We start from the raw sequence: 22288 nt of genomic DNA, 5'->3' as shown, positions 1-22288 counted from the left end.
GTCAAATGGCACAACTCCTCGCCGATAACCGGGCCCTACGAGAGGCGAATTCGAAGACTCAGCAGTACCTTCGCCAGCTGCTGAGAAGGCAAGAGGACGACCATACGCGCCTCATATCCATGGACACTAGGATGTCCTTGATGGGTATGGGAGAGGGACCGGCGGCGGCAGGACCGTCGAGGAGGACCACCGAGCGGCGGCGTCCGCTGAAGCGGCGAAGGGTTGTTGAGGAGAGTGAAGAAGAAAGGGAGGAAGAAGAAGAAGTGGAGGAGAGGGAGAAGGAGACGGAGAAAGATGGGGAAGGAGAGGAGGAGGAAATAGTCGAGGAGGAGATGGCGCCGACCGAGGCGCGAGCGGATAAGGGGAAGGAGAAGGAAGTGGTAGAGTAGTAGTATCGCGGACATCGGACATCGGCATTCGGCCTCTCTTGTAACCTTCTTGTAGCCCTACCCCCCTCGTATCGTTTTTGTTTTTTGGACTTTGTATATATAAAAAAATGTCAACTCGATTTTGGAAATCGGAAAGTGAATGGGCCGCTAAGCGGCGTAAAAAGTAATTAGTTCGAAGTGTAATTAGTTTAAGTGTGAACGAAATATAAGTGCAATAGTAGATCGAAGGAGAATGTAAGCAATTAAGAGAAAGAGATAAACACTCAATTTGCTATCATCGTGTTTATCCTCTAAACGCACAAAGTAGACTTCGGCGGAGCGCGGCGGAAAAGGGAAATGAATAAAATGATTTTTTGTGATCAAGGTCCAGGTTTGTGAGGGTATCGGGCGTGGAACGCCGGTACAAGTTCGTCAGCATGTAATTCATCAGCAGCAACCCAAGAGAACTCATCGTCGGTACCTTCATAACCGGCCCACCGAATGTAATAACGTAGAGGACAACGTTTATACCTTCTGTCCAGCTTGGAGTCGAGGATTTCGGCAACGTTGTACTCCTCTTCACCATCAACTTCAATTGGAGGTGGAGGAGATTGAGTACGATTCGGGAACGGGTTCGGCGTAACCGGCTCCAGCTGTGAGACATGGAAAACCGGGTGAATTCGGCGAAGATAGTCTGGGAGCTTGAGCTCGTAAGACAAAGTACCAGGTCGACTGATGACCTTGAAAGGACCAAGATATTTTTCTGAGAATTTTTCAGTAGGACGAGTAGAACGAATGTGCTTAGCAAGAACGAATACTTCGGAGCCGATCGGGAACTCCGGGTGCGAGATTCTTTTCCTGTCAGCTTGTTCCTTATAACGAGACTGAGCTAAAAGGATTTCCTCTCGAAGGAAAGCGTGGAGTTCATCGAGGTTGACGACGAAGTCTCTAGCTAGATCAGACTTCATATCGACCTCGGGCCGAACGGTGATGTTTGGGTGGTATCCTTTGTTAGCGAAGAATGGAGTAATACCAGTGGAAGCATTGGGAGCATTGTTATAGGCGAATTCGGCGATCGGGAGTAAAGGCGACCAGTCATCTTGTTGGTAGGAACAATAGATCCTGATGTACTGTTCGAGAGTCTGATTGACACGCTCGGTCTGCCCATCGGCTTCCGGATGATATCCAGAGGTATAGTGAAGTTCCATGGAGAGCGCTTTACCGAGAGCCCGGAAGAACGCCGAAACAAATTCGGAACCACGATCGGAAGTAACATGATTAGGAACACCATGCTTAGAGAAGACGTGAATAACAAAAAGCTCAGCTAGTTGTTCGGAAGTAATGGTGTCGTGAGTTGGAATAAATATAGCTTGTTTGGAAGATCGATCCACAACGACGAGGATAGCTGTATAGCCATTCGACAACGGCAGTTGCTCAATGAAGTCCATAGAGATGGAATCCCAAGGGCGGACCGGAACCGGCAGAGGTTTCAGCAAGCCGTAGGGCCGGTGACGGCGGGGCTTATTGCGACCACAGATAGTGCAAGAGGTAACGTAGTCACGAACGAAGTCTCTGACCTTGGGCCAGGTGTATTGACGACGTACAGCTTCGAGAGTGCGGTTCTGGCCGAAATGGCCGGAAAGTGGATGATCATGGAAGTAGCGGAGGACTTGAAGGCGAAGATCGCCGTGATTAGGGACATAAATACGGTCGTCAAGGCGTAGTAGCTTGTCACTACCTAAGCTCCAACGTTCATTGGAAGGATCTTTTGCAAGTTCCAAACCAACAACGGAGCTCGGGTCGGCGGGAAGGGCGAGGATGATTGCCTGGTGTAGGGCTTCGATATCCATGATAATCGAGGCTCGTAAAACCGGGCCTTCCAAGAAGGTAGCTCGAAGAGACGCAGTGAGTTGTTCGTTAGTAAAGATAGGACGGAAGTTGTGAGGGTTCACTTGGGCGTAGCCGATATCCCCCTCTTTAGGGTAGACGTCCCAGCGTCTAGTTATCGAGTCGGGTTTCTCGCCGAGTTTCCCCGGCCGGAAGCGAATGACCATATTAAATTGATGTAAAAATTCTGACCATCGGACCTGTCGGCGTGTAAGAACCTTGGTAGTAGAGAAATACTCAAGATTCTTGTGATCGGTGACGACGTCCACCGGATCACCCGAACCTTCCAGATAATGACGCCAAGCTTTAAAGGCCTCGAAGATGGCCAGTAGCTCTTTGTCGTGGGTATCGTAGTTGAGTTCCGCCGCATGAAGCGTTCTGGAAAGGAAGGCTAGAGGATGAATTTCACCGTCAGCATATTGGATGGAAAGAATAGCCGCAATGGCGTAATCGGAAGCGTCGGTCTCCACGATAAGTGGGCGATTCGGCTCCCAATGGGCCAGTATCGGCGCAGAAGTGAAAGCGATTTTGAGATTTTCGAAGGCCTCTTGACAGCTGCTGTTCCAGATCCAGGAAGCGCCTTTTCGGGTAAGCCGAGTCATCGGCACAACGATATCACTGTAATTATAAATAAAACGACGATAGAAATTTGCGAAACCCAAGAAGGACTGAATGTCCTTAACCTTCCTCGGAACCGGCCACTCTAGAACTGTCTGAACTTTCTCCTTGGACATAGTCAATCCGTCGGGAGAAAGAATATAACCCAAATACTCAACAGTATCCATATTGAATTCGCACTTCTCGGGGTTGGCGTAAAGCCGATGTTTCCGTAACCGCCGAAGAACCTCCTTAACGTGTTCTCGGTGTTCTTCTGGCGTATCAGAGTAGATCAGAATATCGTCAAGATAGACGATGACACAAACATCGAGCATGTCAGAGAAGATGTCATTAACAAACCGCTGGAAAGCCGCAGGGGCGTTCGTAAGGCCGAACGGCATAACCTTCCATTCGTAAGAGCCGTAACGGGTCCGAAAGGTGGTCTTCCATTCATCACCTTCAGCGATTCTGACCAGATGATAAGCGTGAGCGAGATCCAATTTGGTGTATATTTTAGCTCTTTTCGGAGCATCGAGAAGATCTGATATGAGTGGGAGTGGGTAACGATCCTTTTTGGTAATACGATTGAGTCCACGGAAATCGACGCAAAGGCGAAGTTTGCCGTCCTTCTTCGGGACAAAAAGGACCGGAGCGCCGTGAGGAGAGGATGATGGGGTGATGGCACCAGTAGCCAGCTGTTTGTCAATAAAGTCTTTAAGGGCGACTAGCTCCTTTTCAGACAAAGGATAAATACGGCCGAGAGGCGGCGAAGCGCCTTCTTCCAAGTCAATCTTCAGGTCGTAAGGTCTGTGTTCAGGAAGTGAATCTGCAGCAATCTCGTCGAAGACGTCTGCAAACTCCGCGTACTCTTCTGGGATAGAAGGATGGAGTGGAGGGACAGTAGGAGTGGTGGAAGAGCGGTCGGCGGCGCGGGCCGCGACCTCTGAGTGGATAGCACGAAGTAAGATGGGTTCCATACCAGCGTCCTTGCAAGCCCTGTTAAAGACTGCAGCACTGACAAGTGCAATGTCGACTTCGGGAGTTTCCAGTTGAGCAGCGAATTGAGAGACCGTAGGGTAAGAATAGATGGGTTCAAAGGGGAATTTGGACGAAAGGGGCTTGGCCCGTAAAGTCCGAGAGCGGGAGCGAGAGCGGGAGCGAGAGCGGGAGCGAGAGCGAGGGCGAAGTGAGTCCCCAGGAGGGGTCTCCAGAATTGTCGGTGAAACCGACGGCAAAGGTTCCGGTAGCGGAACAGCGACCTTTGCAGCAACGGGGTTGATGGCAGAAGGCACAGACGTCTGTGGAGAATCAGGATGTGAAGTGTTACGGAACGTAATGTTTCGAGATGCCCAGTCAATCAACGGATTGTAGCGGGATAAGAAACTGTAACCTAGTACTGCTTTACAAGATGAATCTAAATGTGTAACATAAAAGGGTAAGAGAAGCAGCTCGCCGGAAGGGAACCGAACGGCGATATTCGCCATATCGGTAATGGGTTTAGAAGATAATGAACCATCAAAGAGACGAAGATTAACAGGAGAAATTTTGGTCGTAGGAATAGAGTTCTGAGAAACGTAACGAGTATCGATGAAAGAGTCAGTAGAACCAGAATCAACAAGAGTAGGAAATTTAAGAAGAGCAGAGATGGGTTCGGCCGGCGCGGCCGAATCGGATAAAGGAAATTCAGTAGTTAATGATATTACAAGAGATCGTTCAATGGAAGAAAGAGCGGACGCGTTGAGATATAACTCCCCAGGTGAGGTACGAACCTGATCAACGCAGCTCCCGTTTCGTACCGGGGAACAAGAGCTGCGGATTAGTTTTCCGAATCCTCTTCAACAACCTCAATGGTTGCTTCGGGGGTTTCTTCAACCTCGGCAGCGCGGCCCTTCGATTCTCGGGCCTTTCGCTTATTGCAGTCAGCAATCTGATGCTTACCACCGCAGAAGAGACAAAGGTTGTTCTTCATCCTTCTTTCCCGTTCGGAGGGAAGTACTTTACCATCTGCTCCTAGATGGTTGAACGCGGGGCGCTGACCGCCGGATTGGCCGGAATTCGAAGAGTTCTGGGGCTTACCATTGTTGTTAGGCTTACCACCAGAGAAGGGTTTACGTTTCGGCGTGAACGGCGCCGAAGAGCCAGATGGCTGAGAGTTGTTTTGCTGGTTAGTAGAACCAGTCTTGAAGTCCGAGGAACCCTTCTTCGGGTTCCGAGCAACAAAAGGCTTACCAGCCTCACGCTTTCTAGTTTCCTCGCGTTTCCAATAACGATTGTCAATACGAAGAACTTCTTGACGGTAATCGGCGAGCGTCGCCGGCTCGGGCAAACGCGCCATTTCGTCCTTAATGCGTTCAGCTAAGCCTCGTCCATAAGCCCATTTCAGGGCAGCAGAATCCCAGTTGGTACTAGCAGCCAGGGTGTTGAACCGGATATTGTATTTCCGGATGTTCTCGGTTTCCTTCATCTTCAGATTACCGAGAGAATCTTCGGCCTCGCCTTGGGCGTCGTAAACGCCGAAATTGTCCTGAAGCTCCTTTACAAGGGCTTTGAAGGAGGACGTCCAGGCCGGCAGCGAGTCGAGATCCGGGTCGAGGATATCAGGGACAAACCATTCTTTGGCTGACCCACTGAGATAGGAAAGGGTGTAGTTCACCTTCCTTTGGTCGGTGAAGTACTTTGGACGGTCATTAAAGACCAGGGCGAGATTGACGAAGAACGTCTTGAGTTTACGGGGATCCGAACCGTCGAATACCTCTGGCTCCTTGACCTTGCTCTTGGATTCAGAGCTGTCAGAAGGGCGGCCGAGAGCGGCGAGGACGGTGCCAAGGGTCTCAATGGAACCCTTGAACCCCGAGAGGAGTTCCAACATAGCACGTTGCTCGTTGGGGATGTCAGGAGATATGGGAGAACGAGGTCCACCAGGTCCACCAGGACCGCCGGGACCGCCGGGACCACCAGGCTCACCACGCGGTAAACCGCCAGAATCGTCATCCAGATCGTCATGATTGTTGTCGGCGCCCGGATCGTCGGGGTCGACAGGAGGGTCTTGATCATCGTGGTCACCGGTGTCCAAATCGAAATGAGGAGGTGGGTCACGAGGAGATTCAGAAGTAGCACGACGTTGGGGTTGTTTACCCGTACGGCGGGCTATGGCTTGGAGGATTGGGGAATCAATTCGAGTAGTAGACCGGCCCCGAGCCGGAGCGACCACGGGGGGTTGTCCACGGCGAGGGGTCAAGACTTGGACAGGTTGTCCGTCACCAGTGTACAAGGTGCTGTATTCGAATTGTTGTTCCTCTTCCATAGCTTCAGGAAGAGTTGACGTAGTTGGGACTGTAGCTGGACCGAAACCGCGATTACGGCGACGTGGTTGACCGATGGCAGAGATAGAGTCGGAGAATGGGGCAAATGATTGGGCTGTAGTGAAGAAAGTATTTTCTTCGGAGTTAGCTCTAGATTGAGCTCGAGTTTTCGGAGGCATAAAAAATGATATGTCAGTACGACGTTAACGGATTGAGTTTAATTATACTGTTAAGATCATGTACACCGTGTAACCGTGCCAAGGCCACAGGGTGTCTAAGTGCGGAAGACGAGTGGGACAGTAGTGAAGTTATTAACAACACCGCCGTTACGCCGTTAGTCCCCGGAGAGCGAGAGTAGAGAGAGAGGAACTAAGTAGCAGCCAGGTCGGAGCGGCGGTATCGCCGGTGACGAGGAGCGGACCAGAGAACGTTAAAGTTCTAAGGTCGAGGAGAACGTACTTCAAGGCGTTGAGCCTGAAGACTTAGAGAAGAGTTAAGTTGAGAAGGGAGATCTAAGTTGATCTAAGTTGATAATTAAACTGGGGAACTACAGTAGCGTACAGGCAGTATTTATATCTACGGAACGGCGCATCGGTGCGAAGCGCCAGACTAACTACTAGGAGCTATACAAGTAGTACCTGCAGGGTAGAGTAAAGACAATAAGGAAAGACTAGGACGAAAGAGTAAAAGACAATAATAAGAGACTAGAACGAAAGGATATGTGTAGCGAGAAAGAACAATAGGAAGAGATTACAATAAGAGCAGATCTTCGGAGTACCGAGCGGCGGAATGGAGGCCCGCGGCATAGACTTGACAACATGCCATAACTGTAGCAAGCCCAGGCACATTGCCAGAAAGTGCTGGGCAAAGGGCAGGGTGGAAGTAGCGCCATCTCAGGCAACACCGGGAAGTTCAAGATAAGAGGCACTGGAACAATACAATTTATCATGCAAGTCAGGAATGTCAAAAGAACGGTAAAGCTTACAGGAGTGAAGCACACACTATTGTTTGGCCATAACCTGATTTCATTGCCAACACTGGATAGCCGAGGTATGCCAGGTGACTGGGGGCAAGGAGTAATGACAGTACGCAAATCGAGCAGGGAGATCATACTGGAAGGGTTTGGGCGGAATAAGATGTATGGGGTAGTGGTCCTAGAGCCGGGACCCACAACAGCAAACTACTCCTGGACACGAGACCGACCAGTCGATATCCACACATGGCACTGACACCTAGGGCACATAGGGATACAGCGTATCCTATGCATGTCTAACTGGAAGCTGGTCGACGGCCTCCACATCACAAACCGAGACGTCCAAGGGATGTGCGAAGATTGCCTATGCCAGGGCCCAGTATTGAAGGCAATCACCATATCCCAGCAGGTGTACTTCCAAAGGATGTGTTAAGATCATGTATACCATGTAACCGTGCCAGAGGTCACAGAGTGGCTAAGTGTGGAAGACGAATGGGACAGTAGTGAAGTTATTAACAACACCGCCGTTATGCCGTTAGTCCCCGGAGGTCGAGAGTATAGAGGGAGGAGCTAAGCTACAGCCAAGTCGGAGCGGCAGTAATGCCAGTGACGAGGAGCAAGCCAAAGAACTTATAAGTCCAAAGGCTATAGAGAGAGTACTTCAAGGCGTTGAGCCTGAAGACTTAAAGGAGCACAGAGTTAAGGAGGGAATCTAAGTCGATAATTAAACTGAGGAACTACAGTAGCATACAGGCAGTATTTATATCTACGGAGCTGCGCAACGGTGCAGAGCGCCAGACTAACTACTAGGAGCTATACGTGTAGTCCTGCAGGGTAAAGTAAAAGACAATAAGGAGAGACTAGAATGAAAGGGTATATGTAGCGAGAAAGAACAATAAGAAAGAGATTACAATAAAGGGTGGATCTTCGGAATACCGAGCGGCGGAATGGAGGCCCAAGGCATGGGCTTGACAGGATGCTTGCGCACTTTGGGCTGGAGAATGTATGGCGGCGAACTACTCCACTATTCAACCGTTGCCAAAGTCGATTCAAGCTCCTCCAACTCCTTCCTGTTTCATTCATCTCAATCCAACAACATCTATATTAAACTCAGTTCAAGTCCATCCGGTTTCATCCAACTCACTCCGACTCCATCTATTCTGTTCCATCCAACTCTATCCATCTCGGTTCAACTTCATTTAACCATCGCCAAACTTGATTCAAGTTCCTCCAACTCCTTCCAGTTTCATTCATCACGATCCAACTCCATCCACTTTCATCCATCTCGGTTCAACTTCATTCAACTCCATACAAGTCCATCCCACTCCTTCCGGTTTCATTCATCTCAATCCCACTCACTCCGACTCCATCTATTCTGTTCCATCCAACTCTATCCGTCTCGGTTCAACTTCATTTAACCATCGCCAAACTTGATTCAAGTTCCTCCAACTCCTTCCAGTTTCATTCATCTCGATCCAACTCCATCCACTTTCATCCATCTCAGTTCAACTTCATTCAAGTCCATACAAGTCCATCCCACTCCTTCCGGTTTCATTCATCTCAATCCCACTCACTCCAACTCCATCTATTCTGTTCCATCCAACTCTATCCATCTCGGTTCAACTTCATTTAACCATCGCCAAACTTGATTCAAGTTCCTCCAACTCCTTCCAGTTTCATTCATCTCGATCCAACTCCATCCACTTTCATCCATCTCGGTTCAACTTCATTCAAGTCCATACAAGTCCATCCCACTCCTTCCGGTTTCATTCATCTCAATCCCACTCACTCCGACTCCATCTATTCTGTTCCATCCAACTCTATCCGTCTCGGTTCAACTTCATTTAACCATCGCCAAACTTGATTCAAGTTCCTCCAACTCCTTCCAGTTTCATTCATCTCGATCCAACTCCATCCACTTTCATCCATCTCAGTTCAACTTCATTCAAGTCCATACAAGTCCATCCCACTCCTTCCGGTTTCATTCATCTCAATCCCACTCACTCCGACTCCATCTATTCTGTTCCATCCAACTCTATCTGTCTCGGTTCAACTTCATTTAACCATCGCCAAACTTGATTCAAGTTCCTCCAACTCCTTCCAGTTTCATTCATCTCGATCCAACTCCATCCACTTTCATCCATCTCGGTTCAACTTCATTCAAGTCCATACAAGTCCATCCCACTCCTTCCAGTTTCATTCATCTTGATCCAACTCAGTTCGGCTCCATCTATTCTGTTCCATCCAACTCTATCCATCTCGGTTCAACTTCATTTAACCATCGCCAAACTCGATTCAAGTTCCTCCAACTCCTTCCAGTTTCATTCATCTCGATCCAACTCTATCCACTTTCATCCATCTCGGTTCAACTTCATTCAAGTCCATACAAGTCCATCCCACTCCTTCCAGTTTCATTCATCTTGATCCAACTCAGTTCAGCTCCATCTATTCTGTTCCATCCAACTCTATCCATCTCGGTTCAACTTCATTTAACCATCGCCAAACTCGATTCAAGTTCCTCCAACTCCTTCCAGTTTCATTCATCTCGATCCAACTCTATCCACTTTCATCCATCTCGGTTCAACTTCATTCAAGTCCATACAAGTCCATCCCACTCCTTGTCATAAAGTACGCAGCCCCTATCATTTTCCTTTTCTCACCGTCTCGACGCCTTTGCTTGTACGATACATCATCCCATCACTGTCAAACCCCCATCGATTACTGATCCATCGATTACTGATCCACCTGACCCATCTTCTCCTTCTATTGGCTTCCGCCACCTTCCTTGTTCCTAAACTGTACAGTATTACATCGTTGTTTCTCGCAGACCGGATTATGTATATATAGCCAACCCTCCACAGCCTGGTCCCTTATCTTGACCTCTCTGTCATTATCTGGGACCAGGTATGTGCTTACTTATTATTACCTATGACTACGATACTCAATATATCTCTGTCATTATCTGGGACCAGCTTGCCGCCGTTCTGCTTAGTCGCTCCGCCTTGTTACCTTGTCCAGTTGCTCCGCCTCACCGTTCTGCTTAGTCGCTCCGCTTTCCCGCTCTGTTAGTCACTCCGCCCCTGCCGCTTCGTGACATTAGGTCAAGATCTATTACTGCACTGACAGCCTACCGATAAGGTTGTCCTTGCAGGGTCTATAGACACCACGTCTTCCCCAGTTCCGCCCGACTCTGAAACACCTGTTGCCAGTATAGACTGCTCCGCACTCCCGCACGCACTTGACCCCAGAGACCAAGCTCACGCCCATAACAACGACGATACTTGGCGCGATTGCCAGTCTCAACCTTGCCCCAACGCCCTTTCGAACTCAATCCGAGAGCCACTCACTGTGAGCAATATAACCTTCCTGCCGATTCCCCAGCCCCGATTGCCTACTCCCATCATGTCGACTCCTATCCCGCCTGCCCCAAACACCTCTGCGGAGGATCTCATGGCTCAGCTCATCAGACAAGTAGCTAACCTTGCTACAGCTATGGAGGAACGCTCATCCTCTAAGTCAAGCATGAACAAACCCGAGGTTTTCAAGGGTAAAGATGGCGCTGAAGCCCGTCGCTTCATGGCTCAGTTCCAGAATTGGGCGTCAGAACAACCGGATCTCGCCAAAAGCCAAGTAAAACTCATCAAGTCCGCCTTGGGCTTCTTCACAGAAAGTGCCGGAGATTGGGCAACTCCCCATCTGCTACATTTCAATGCGGAAAATCCCCCTTTTGGAGGAAATTGGGAGGCGTTTCTGAAGGAATTTAGCCAACGGTTTGAACCAATGGACCCAGGTATGGAAGCCCGTAGTGAGATCAAGAATCTCAGGCAAAGTAAAGGACAGACAGTTGCGGAATTCGCTCAGAAGTTCAAGGATATCGGAGATCGGACTGAAATGTCTGATATTGACTTGCGGGAACGTTTCTTCACTGCATTACTCCCAGAGATCCGACAACACCTCATCACCGTAAACATTGCCCAAGGAATTGCTCCGACTCTGAAGGAGGCAATCAAACGGGCCATATCAGTGGATGTCTACCTGCACGATCCCACCATGACTGGCCGGAACTCTGGATACCCTCCCACGCATACCGCTCATACTACCCCTGCTGACCCCCACGCTATGGACATTGATGCAACCCACACCAGTAATGGGAATACTAGGGAAGCATTCCTAGCTCGCATGCGAGGACGATGCTTCGGCTGCGGTGCCCAAGGTCATGTCAAGCAAAACTGCCCACACCGAGAAACCACCTGCCGCTACTGTGGACGTCGAGGACATCTGGAAGCAGTCTGCCAAGACAAATTCATGGGACTCGGACGAGACCGAGGCCGACGCCAGCAACCTCGACGCCAACAGATATCCGCTACGGGACCCGCGCCATTCTCCCTATTCCCAAACGAATCCGTCCAAATCGCGTCCTCGACCCCAACATCTGCTTCTGCACCCGTAGCTGCTACTCCGAGCCCCCCTAACCAGGACTTTTCCAATCAGATTGGTCAAATAAGGGAATTACTTGATCGTGCTAACGCTATGTCCTCCTCGTCCTCTGGCTTTCAACAGGGTTTTTAAAGAGGGTACCCGCTTCGGCTGCACCGAGAGTACCCCGTAATCAGTTTGTTATGTTCGCTACTTCCTCGTATGACTCGCACCCATCATGTACAATATCGTCGATCCGGGAATTAAACTCTACTTCCCCACATTTCCGAATTCATGCGAGACTAAGAGGAAGGAATCACAGTATAACAACTGCAGCCATGGTAGACTGTGGAGCTACCGCCCTGTTTTTAAACCAAGACTTTGTCACCCGGAACCATGTAAGATGTGCACCCCTCCATAAACCAATCGACGTTTTTAATATCGATGGAACACCTAACCGAGCTGGACGGATAACCCATTTTGCACGTCTAGCACTCACAGTGGATAATCAAGAGCGATGGATGGACTTTCTGATCACCAACCTAGGAGGTGAAGACATCATCCTTGGACTCCCCTGGCTACGGAAGGTAAATCCGGAGATTGATTGGGAGAAAGGACGACTTTCAGTAAAGCCTCCTCGAGTAACGATAGAAGAAGTCCCAGACGAGGAAATCTTGTACTCTCATCTAGCCGCCACTCACACAGAAACCCCGATCCTCGAACTCCCGGAACTGGAACCTCCCGCAGAAAACCCCCACATTGAGGTGCCACTAGAAGCGACCCTTGAACCAAGTGAATCAGCAGCGGTGGAAGAACCACCAATACACCGAATTCGAGCCAATCATAAAACTCGCCGGGCATGGGTAAAAGCAGGAATCCTAGAGGAACAGACGGAGGAAGTCTGGTGCGCCGCAGGATTCACTTACTCCCAGCAGCTAGCAGAGGAAGCCAACCGAGACAAACCCATTAAAACCTTCGAAGAAATGGTCCCTGAGCAGTATCGTGATTTCAAGAAGGTTTTCTCAGAATCCGCCTCCGAACGATTACCTGCCCACCAACCTTGGGACCATGCGATTGATCTCGTACCTGGAGCACCGGCAACCATGCGTACCAAGATTTATCCCATGTCCCTAAACGAGCAGGAGGAGTTGGATCGTTTCCTAGAAGAAAACCTACGGAAAGGCTATATCGTCCCCTCAAAATCACCAATCTCATCACCGGTCTTCTTCGTAAAGAAGAAGGATGGGAAACTCCGTTTCGTACAAGACTACCGGAAACTGAACGAGTACACTGTGAAGAACCGATACCCTCTCCCATTAGTTGCTGACATCATTAGTCGACTTCAGGGAGCCAGATACTTCACGAAGTTTGATGTCCGCTGGGGTTACAATAACATACGGATTAAGAAGGGGCACGAATGGAAAGGCGCGTTCGCAACAACCCGAGGCTTGTTCGAGCCTAAGGTCATGTTCTTTGGTCTCACAAATTCCCCTGCCACGTTCCAAGCACTTATGAATGCTATATTTGCTGATCTCATTGCAGCCGGCAAGGTGGCAGTCTACCTAGATGACATCCTTATCTTCAGTAACGATCTCGAGGAACACCGACGAATGGTACGGGAAGTATTAACCCGGTTAGAAAAGCACGACCTCTACCTACGACCAGAAAAATGCGAATTTGAACAACAACAGATTGAATACCTCGGACTCATCATCTCAGAAGGGGAGGTGAGAATGGATCCGGTAAAAGTAGCGGCTGTTCGCGACTGGCCAGTCCCTACTAATCTTCGGGAACTACGAGGGTTCTTGGGATTTGCAAACTTCTACCGACGCTTTATCCGGAATTTTGCCAAAATAGCACGACCTCTGAACGACCTGACGAAGAAAGACACCAGCTTTACCTGGACCGACACTCGACAGAAAGCATTTGATACCCTTCGAGAAGCCTTCATCTCCGCACCGATCCTTGCTCTATGGACACCAGACAGGCCTACTCGAATCGAGGTAGACGCATCAGGCTTTGCCACGGGAGGCGCCCTTATGCAGAAGCAAGACGATGGCCAATGGCATCCGGTAGCCTTCAGATCGGCATCCATGCAGCCAGCGGAACGGAACTACGAAATCTACGATCGAGAAATGCTTGCTATCATTGAAGCACTGAAGGATTGGAGGAACTTTCTAGAAGGACTCCCTCAACCATTCGACATCATTACGGACCATTCGAACCTCGAATTCTGGCGCACTGCACAAGACCTCACCCGCCGACAAGCCCGATGGGCCCTCTATCTGTCACGGTTTGACTTTCATATGATCCACCGCCCTGGTAGAGTAAACACCCAAGCTGATGCTCTCTCCCGCATGGCAGTTCATCATGTATCGGACAGCGATGATAACCGACAACAGACAGTCCTTAAACCTGGCCACTTCGTAAAAATTGCAGCTTCGATCCTACAGAACCCCTTAGAGGATCGTATCCGGAAAGCCTCAGAACGGGAGGCACAGGTATTGGAGGGTCTCAAAACAGTCAAAGAGCACGGACTACAGCGCTTGGCCAATGGGATAGCCGAATGGGAAGAAGACAATGGGTTGGTCTACTACCGAGGTCGAGTATACGTACCAGCAAACGACGACCTACGCACTGAGGTACTCCGTCAATGCCACGACCATCCAACTGCAGGACACCCCGGACTACACGGGACACTCGACTTGGTCAGTACCCATTTCTGGTGGCCTACGTTGCGCTCTTTTGTGGAAAAATACGTTGAGGGATGCGAGGTTTGTGCCCGTAAGAAGATCCAGCGACACCCACGGGCCGTAACTCAACCATTAGATGTACCATCCGGTCTATGGGAAGAGGTAGGGGTTGACCTGATAACACAGCTACCTAACTCCCAAGGCTATGATGCTGTCTTGGTTTGCACAGACCTGTATGGAAAACAAATTCACGCCATTCCTTGCACCAGCTCCATCACAGCCGAAGGCGTTGCCGATATTTACTACCGAGAGATCTTCCGTCTCCATGGTCTTCCTCTTCACTTTAAATCCGACCGCGGACCCCAGTTTGCAGCTAAACTCATGCGATCCCTTCTCGCTAGGCTAGGAATTAAATCAGATCTAACCTCCGGATACCGTCCTCAGTCTAATGGCCAAACCGAACGAGCAAATCAGGAAGTAGAGAAATACATCCGCCTCTATGTAGGACGACGACAAGACGACTGGGCAGAGCACCTTCCCATGGCGGAGTTTGTGATTAACTCACGGACTCATTCTGCGCTAGGCATGTCCCCGTTCGAGCTAACCTACGGCTATCTTCCCCTGTTCAATATCCCAGTGGGCCAACGCAGCGGTATTCCAGCTGTGGATGACCGTATACGGATTCTCCGAGAAGCGCGACAAGATGCCGGAGCTGCCTTACACCTAGGAAAGAAACAACAGAAGGAGGGATATGAACGCGGGAAGCGGAAAGCTCATCAATTTAAAGTTGGAGACCTAGTCTGGCTCAGTGCAGAGGACATTAACCTTCAACTTTCCAGTGAAAAGTTAGGAGATCGACAGCTTGGCCCTTATCGCATTCTGGAGAAAATTGGCCCTTTAGACTACCGCCTTGACCTTCCCCTATCCCTAGATCGCCTCCATCCCGTCTTCCATGTCGATAAACTATACCCCTGGAAAGGTAACTCCATTAATGGCGAAATACCAACACCACCAGAGCCGGTATACTTAGAGGATGAAGACGAACCGGAATACGAAGTAGAGGAGATCTTAGACAGCCGAGTTCGATGGAAGAAGTTGGAATATTTGGTTAAGTGGAAAGGTTACGACGCAGGGCACAACTCTTGGGAACCCGCAGCCAACCTCAGTCGAGCACCAAAAATTGTTCGGGCCTTTCATAAAAAACACCCAACAGCGGCAAAGCCTTGACCATCGAGGGCAATGGTCATAAGGAGGGGGGTAATGTCATAAAGTACGCAGCCCCTATCATTTTCCTTTTCTCACCGTCTCGACGCCTTTGCTTGTACGATACATCATCCCATCACTGTCAAACCCCCATCGATTACTGATCCATCGATTACTGATCCACCTGACCCATCTTCTCCTTCTATTGGCTTCCGCCACCTTCCTTGTTCCTAAACTGTACAGTATTACATCGTTGTTTCTCGCAGACCGGATTATGTATATATAGCCAACCCTCCACAGCCTGGTCCCTTATCTTGACCTCTCTGTCATTATCTGGGACCAGGTATGTGCTTACTTATTATTACCTATGACTACGATACTCAATATATCTCTGTCATTATCTGGGACCAGCTTGCCGCCGTTCTGCTTAGTCGCTCCGCCTTGTTACCTTGTCCAGTTGCTCCGCCTCACCGTTCTGCTTAGTCGCTCCGCTTTCCCGCTCTGTTAGTCACTCCGCCCCTGCCGCTTCGTGACACTCCTTCCGGTTTCATTCATCTCAATCCCACTCACTCCGACTCCATCTATTCTGTTCCATCCAACTCTATCCGTCTCGGTTCAACTTCATTTAACCATCGCCAAACTCGATTCAAGTTCCTCCAACTCCTTCCAGTTTCATTCATCTCGATCCAACTCGATCCACTTTCATCCATCTCGGTTCAACTTCATTCAAGTCCATACAAGTCCATCCCACTCCTTCCAGTTTCATTCATCTTGATCCAACTCAGTTCGGCTCCATCTATTCTGTTCCATCCAACTCTATCCATCTCGGTTCAACTTCATTTAACCATCGCCAAACTCGATTCAAGTTCCTCCAACTCCTTCCAGTTTCATTCATCTCGATCCAACTCTATCCACTTTCATCCATCTCGGTTCAACTTCATTCAAGTCCATACAAGTCCATCCCACTCCTTCCAGTTTCATTCATCTTGATCCAACTCAGTTCGGCTCCATCTATTCTGTTCCATCCAACTCTATCCGTCTCGGTTCAACTTCATTTAACCATCGCCAAACTTGATTCAAGTTCCTCCAACTCCTTCCAGTTTCATTCATCTCGATCCAACTCGATCCACTTTCATCCATCTCGGTTCAACTTCATTCAAGTCCATACAAGTCCATCCCACTCCTTCCGGTTTCATTCATCTCAATCCCACTCACTCCGACTCCATCTATTCTGTTCCATCCAACTCTATCTGTCTCGGTTCAACTTCATTTAACCATCGCCAAACTTGATTCAAGTTCCTCCAACTCCTTCCAGTTTCATTCATCTCGATCCAACTCCATCCACTTTCATCCATCTCGGTTCAACTTCATTCAAGTCCATACAAGTCCATCCCACTCCTTCCAGTTTCATTCATCTTGATCCAACTCAGTTCGGCTCCATCTATTCTGTTCCATCCAACTCTATCCATCTCGGTTCAACTTCATTTAACCATCGCCAAACTCGATTCAAGTTCCTCCAACTCCTTCCAGTTTCATTCATCTCGATCCAACTCTATCCACTTTCATCCATCTCGGTTCAACTTCATTCAAGTCCATACAAGTCCATCCCACTCCTTCCAGTTTCATTCATCTTGATCCAACTCAGTTCGGCTCCATCTATTCTGTTCCATCCAACTCTATCCATCTCGGTTCAACTTCATTTAACCATCGCCAAACTCGATTCAAGTTCCTCCAACTCCTTCCAGTTTCATTCATCTCGATCCAACTCCATCCACTTTCATCCATCTCAGTTCAACTTCATTCAAGTCCATACAAGTCCATCCCACTCCTTCCAGTTTCATTCATCTCAATCCCACTCACTCCGACTCCATCTATTGTGTTCCATCCAACTCTATCCATCTCGGTTCAACTTCATTTAACCATCGCCAAACTTGATTCAAGTTCCTCCAACTCCTTCCAGTTTCATTCATCTCGATCCAACTCCATCCACTTTCATCCATCTCGGTTCAACTTCATTCAAGTCCATACAAGTCCATCCCACTCCTTCCAGTTTCATTCATCTCGATCCAACTCAGTTCAAGTCCATCCAACTCCATCCACTTTCATCCATCTCGGTTCAACTTCATTCAACTCCATACAAGTCCATTCCACTCCTTCCGGTTTCATTCATCTCGATCCCACTCAGTTCGACTCCATCTATTCTGTCCCATCCAACTCCATCCATCTCGGTTCAACTTCATTCAACCATCGCCAAACTTGATTCAAGTTCCTCCAACTCCTTCCAGTTTCATCCATCTCAATCCAACACCATCTATATTAAACTCAGTTCAAGTTCATCCGGGTTCATCCATCTCAATTTGACTCCATCTATTTTGTTCCATCCAACTCCATCCAACTTCATACAAGTCTATCCAACACATCCAGGTTTATCCATTTCAATTCAACTCCATGTATTCTGTTCCATCCAACACCATCCCACACCATCTATTCCATCCATCTTGATTTGACTCCATCTATTCTGTTCCATCCAACTCCATACAAGTCCATTCAAAACTATCCAACACCATCTATTCTATCCATCCCGATTTGACTCCATCTATTCTGTTCCATCCAACTCCATCTGGTTTCATCCATCTCCATGCAACACCATCTCTTCTATCAAACTCAGTCCAAGTCTATCCATTTTGATCCATCTCAATCCAACTTCATCTATTCTCTTCCATGTCAACCTTTGTTCTTTGATTCCAGTTCTTGCAACTCCATCCAGTTTCATCTATCTATTCTATCAAGTTTCCCAATTTCCATCCAGTTTTATCTATCTTGATCCAACTCCATCTTTCTCCATTGAATTTTTCTATTTCAGCTCTATTTTGTATCACCCTCTTTCATCACAATGCTGAACCCTAAATTGCAAGAACTTTGTAGGTTCACTGTCTCTTTTCCATTATTTTTTTGATACATTGTCAAAGTATGCTTGTTCTATTTAGAATGCTATTTTATCATCATTTCCTCATATTTTCTTTATTCTATACTTTATTACTAGTAAACTATTCTTGCAATTATTTCAGTGTGCTTCATGATTATTTCATTGTAAACTTCTTCATTGCTTTTGTGCCTTTTCCTCATTATTTCCACCTGTTATTTAAAATATGATGATAACAGACTTGAACTGCTAAATTCCATTGTTTTTCATATCCTTTAGCATTAATTATCCCTATAATGCTTTGCATAGTGATCATATTTCCAGCATAATCTTTCCATCCTTTTTCTTGCATTGTACTATTCTTATGTTGAATTTATTCTTTGTCAATTCTTCAGATTATCTTACCATCAATTCACTGTATCTTTGCCTAATTACTATAGAAAAACAATAGTCAAGGACATCATTATTATTTTGTTGATTGTGTGTTTCTCTACTGTAAGTTTTCCCTGTATTATTGTGAAGTCATAATATAACATTTTGTCACCATTAATCTTCTACAACTCCATCAATTTTATTGCATATATACTCTTGCTTATATTGATCAAATGCTCCTAGAATTTTCCATTATTTTACAGAATTTTTTCTATTTCTCTAGTGTTAGATTTCACTGATTATGATCGAATTATGTTGTGACAATTTGTCACATTGATTCATCATTACTTTACCATTATTAAGCACCTGTATGGTGGACATATGAGCAAGATCCAACCCATTATATTTTCATTCTCTTAAAATGTCTTTAGCATAAGTAGCAAAAATAATGTTCAAAATTTCGGAAATTATTTCACCATTATTTCACCATTTCCCACGGTAAATAATGCTTTACTGCACCCTGTGTTACTATGTAGCCCTCTCTGTGAGTTAGCCGAAACAACTTCGCGTAATTTACAGGCCACAATACGTCGCACTGCCGTTGGCGCTATACGACAAACCATACACCGCGTATTTACGAAGCGTGAAGAGCTGTGGGGTCGACTGAAAAAGATCCCGAACATCGACACCCGGTATGGCAACGCATTACACTTAGCTTCATAATTCTGACTTTGTGGTTTTGGTGTCCAGCGGCAGCATCATTGCTTCAGTTGCAACAGAAATTGAATACAGTTCCATTTTTTGTTTTTCGAGCACGCCTGAAGGATATCGAGTGCGGCTCAAAAATAAGGTGCAAGCCTTGATCCTTCTGGCAGACGAACAATCATGGAAAATGGATGATGAACAGGAGTGTTTCGAGGACGCTAGAGAGGCAATAAAAATCATTACACGGCTTTGTAAGTGAAGAGTAGGTAGAACCACGAATTTACTTTCCCCAAGGAAAAAATTTCAGGGCCTGACCGGGAATTGAACCCGGGACCTCGTCGAATGGCTTTAACTCCCTAACAACGAATCATACTCCTAGACCATCAGGCCATATAGCGTGTATTAATTCAAAAATTCTCAATTGAGTTTCAAGTCTTCTGGCGCTCCTGGCATGTAGTGGCATGTCCGGTTACTATTCCACAATCCGTTATCTCCGCTTCATCGGGACTCACTAGAGCGGACTAAGACAAACGAGGATCCACTAAGCCTCACTGCAAGGTGTTTCATGCCAAATGACCCTGCAAAACGTGGACTTTCAGACCTTCAATCAAAAATCTATAAAATTTGAAGGCCCTTATTATTACTAGCGAGCGGAATCCTTCTGTTTTTGCGGCCTGTTTTGCGGTCTGCATTTGCTTCTGCTCCACAACAAGAGAATATGCTTCTTCCCCTATTTTTAACTACAGGTCTCTACTCAAATATTGCCCTCGCTCGTCAGGAAGCCTTTGGGACCCCTGCAATCAATTTGGAGGCAAAAGCATGTGTGCGTGGTCTGAACAATCCATGACATTGAATTAATTTCTTTCTATATTTCAGTGTACTGCACTGAGTTCCCTGCTCCCCGGACAAGTCTTCTGGCCATCTAGCGATTCTTACCGAGCGCAACAGTCCTCGTATTATTCTGGTGAACAGGCCACAATGACACCAGCATGCCGAGTCTCTCCAAACAACGCTTCCGATGTCTCACGTATACTCAAGTTTGCAAGCGCACATGAATGTCATTTCGCCGTTCGTACAGGAGGGCATATGGCATGGAGTGGCGCGTCAAATATTGGCTCAGAGGGGTTCACCATTGACATGCAACAAGTAAAGGGTGTTCCAACGCTTTCCGCGGACAAATCCGTCGTATCCTTTGGGGCAGGGTCAAGATGGCGAGACGTGTACACTGTACTGCAACTGCAGAATCTCACGACTGTTGGTGGTAGGTAAGTATAGAATATAGCATCGACACGAGACAAAATTATTAATTCGTGCAAAAGGGTGGGTGATGTTGGAGTGGGAGGATTTCTCCTAGGAGGTGAGCGACGGATATATATGATCATCTTGAGCTTTGCTCATTCACCATTTTTAGGAGGAATAGGTTTCTTATCCGCAGAGCATGGATTTGGAAGTGACAATATTCAGAGCTACGAAGTGGTCCTCGTCAATGGCTCCATCATCAACGCCAATCAGAAACAGCATTCTAGCTTATATTGGGGGTTGAAGCTGGGCAGCACAAATTTTGGCGTCGTGACCCGATTTGATATGTTCACCTTCTCACAAGGTCCGGTTTGGGGCGGATCGCAGTTTTTCGCGATCAAGGATGCGCCGAACCTTCTGGAGCGTCTTGTTACCTTCACCGAGAAATTAGCTGAAGATCCCAAAGGCTTTTTTGGCTTGAGTCTAGCATGGAATCCAGAAGCGAAGGACTACATCATTTGGACGCTCCAGACATATCTCAAGCCAGAGGCATACCCTGCACTGTGGTCTGGCTTCGAATCGTTGACACCTCTCGTCGATATGATGGGAATTAAGAATCTTACCGACATCACCGAAGAATTTCAAGAGGCAGATCCTGGGAAACATGGACGTAGTCGCTGGCTTACGATGACCTACAAAGCAAATGCACAGTTTCATCTGGACTTGTATGCACGAGGCGTAGAACTTTTCGAGCCGTATCATGGCCATGCGGGAGTTCATTGGGCCGTCTCGGTGCAGCCCGTACCTGCTAGGCTGGCTTCCGCCGGTATTGAAAATGGAGGGAATCCTACTTGCTTGAAGGAGAGTGAGGGCAATCTCTGGGGTCAGTATCCTCAAAAAATCTGAGCGTGTCTACTTTACTGATGTTACCCCAGTGATGTTAATTACAACGGACTGGTTAGACCCATCCGACGACCACATTATGAACACCAGTGCTGAAGCATTGCTGAAGTGGGCTGAAGACGAAGCTAAAAGGCGAGGTTTATTTAGTCCATTCATATACATGAATTACGCATCAGGCTCAGAGGCCGTGATGGTGCGGTCCACCGACGGTCAAACACTGAAGAAGATGATTCAAGTAAAGAAAATGTACGATCCGCAAGGGGATCTTGACAAACTATGGCATGGTGGTTTCAAGCTGCCTCAAACTGAGGAACATGGACCAGTGACGAATTACGATAGATCCGAATTGTGAATCATGGTTACATTAAATGTGTTGAATGAGTAGCACTTCCAACCCCGTTTTAGAATAATTGCGAGCGAAGCGAAGCAATACTGGCCATAGGGTGAAAAATTTCGTCAATTCTATATTCGCAAATCCCACGAGGTCACAGCCACCGCCATTTTTGGTAATCCCCTGTAAATCCCTCGTCATCGAGTTCAGTCGCGACTTTCCTTCCATTACCTTGTACATTCTTACTTGCTCAGTATATCATCCTTGTGTAATCATTATAGTGTCTTAATAATTGGTTTATGGAGGTGCGCCAGCACCGACCAAGAATATTGGATCTAGCACTTCGAAGCGAGCACCCCATGTGAGCCGTATTTGA

At 47.6% G+C, this 22288-nt stretch overlaps 3 protein-coding genes and 1 non-coding gene across 4 annotated transcripts; 3 read left to right on the top strand and 1 right to left on the bottom strand.

Annotated features, from left to right (window-relative positions):
• Positions 1 to 9000: 9000 nt before the first annotated feature.
• Positions 9001 to 9754, top strand: C8R40DRAFT_1042991 (uncharacterized protein; the record flags this gene model as incomplete). The annotated part of the gene is made up of 2 exons (XM_046224130.1): positions 9001 to 9105; positions 9293 to 9754. Coding segments are annotated over 2 exons (567 nt in total), but the record flags the coding sequence as incomplete, so codon positions are not given.
• A 6434-nt stretch (positions 9755 to 16188) lies between these two features.
• Positions 16189 to 17699, top strand: C8R40DRAFT_1042992 (uncharacterized protein; the record flags this gene model as incomplete). Its single annotated transcript, XM_046224131.1, has 2 exons — positions 16189 to 16413; positions 17031 to 17699. Coding segments are annotated over 2 exons (894 nt in total), but the record flags the coding sequence as incomplete, so codon positions are not given.
• A 2046-nt stretch (positions 17700 to 19745) lies between these two features.
• On the bottom strand, positions 19746 to 19829 carry C8R40DRAFT_t106. The gene has a single exon. It is a non-coding gene; the product is annotated as a tRNA-Pro (tRNA).
• An 84-nt stretch (positions 19830 to 19913) lies between these two features.
• Positions 19914 to 22192, top strand: C8R40DRAFT_148918 (uncharacterized protein). The gene is made up of 5 exons (XM_046234171.1): positions 19914 to 20256; positions 20316 to 20704; positions 20759 to 20796; positions 20851 to 21561; positions 21614 to 22192. Exons 1-5 carry the CDS (start codon positions 20158 to 20160, stop codon positions 21931 to 21933), a joined length of 1557 nt encoding a protein of 518 aa, XP_046087152.1. The 5' UTR covers positions 19914 to 20157; the 3' UTR covers positions 21934 to 22192.
• The last annotated feature ends 96 nt before the right edge of the window (positions 22193 to 22288 follow it).

This window comes from Lentinula edodes (genome assembly GCF_021015755.1).
Source record: "Lentinula edodes strain Le(Bin) 0899 ss11 chromosome Unknown C8R40scaffold_14, whole genome shotgun sequence".
In the NCBI taxonomy this organism is placed as follows: Eukaryota; Fungi; Basidiomycota; class Agaricomycetes; order Agaricales; family Omphalotaceae; genus Lentinula; species Lentinula edodes.
Note: the sequence above shows the minus strand (reverse complement) of the source record. Positions and strands in the feature narration are given on the sequence as shown.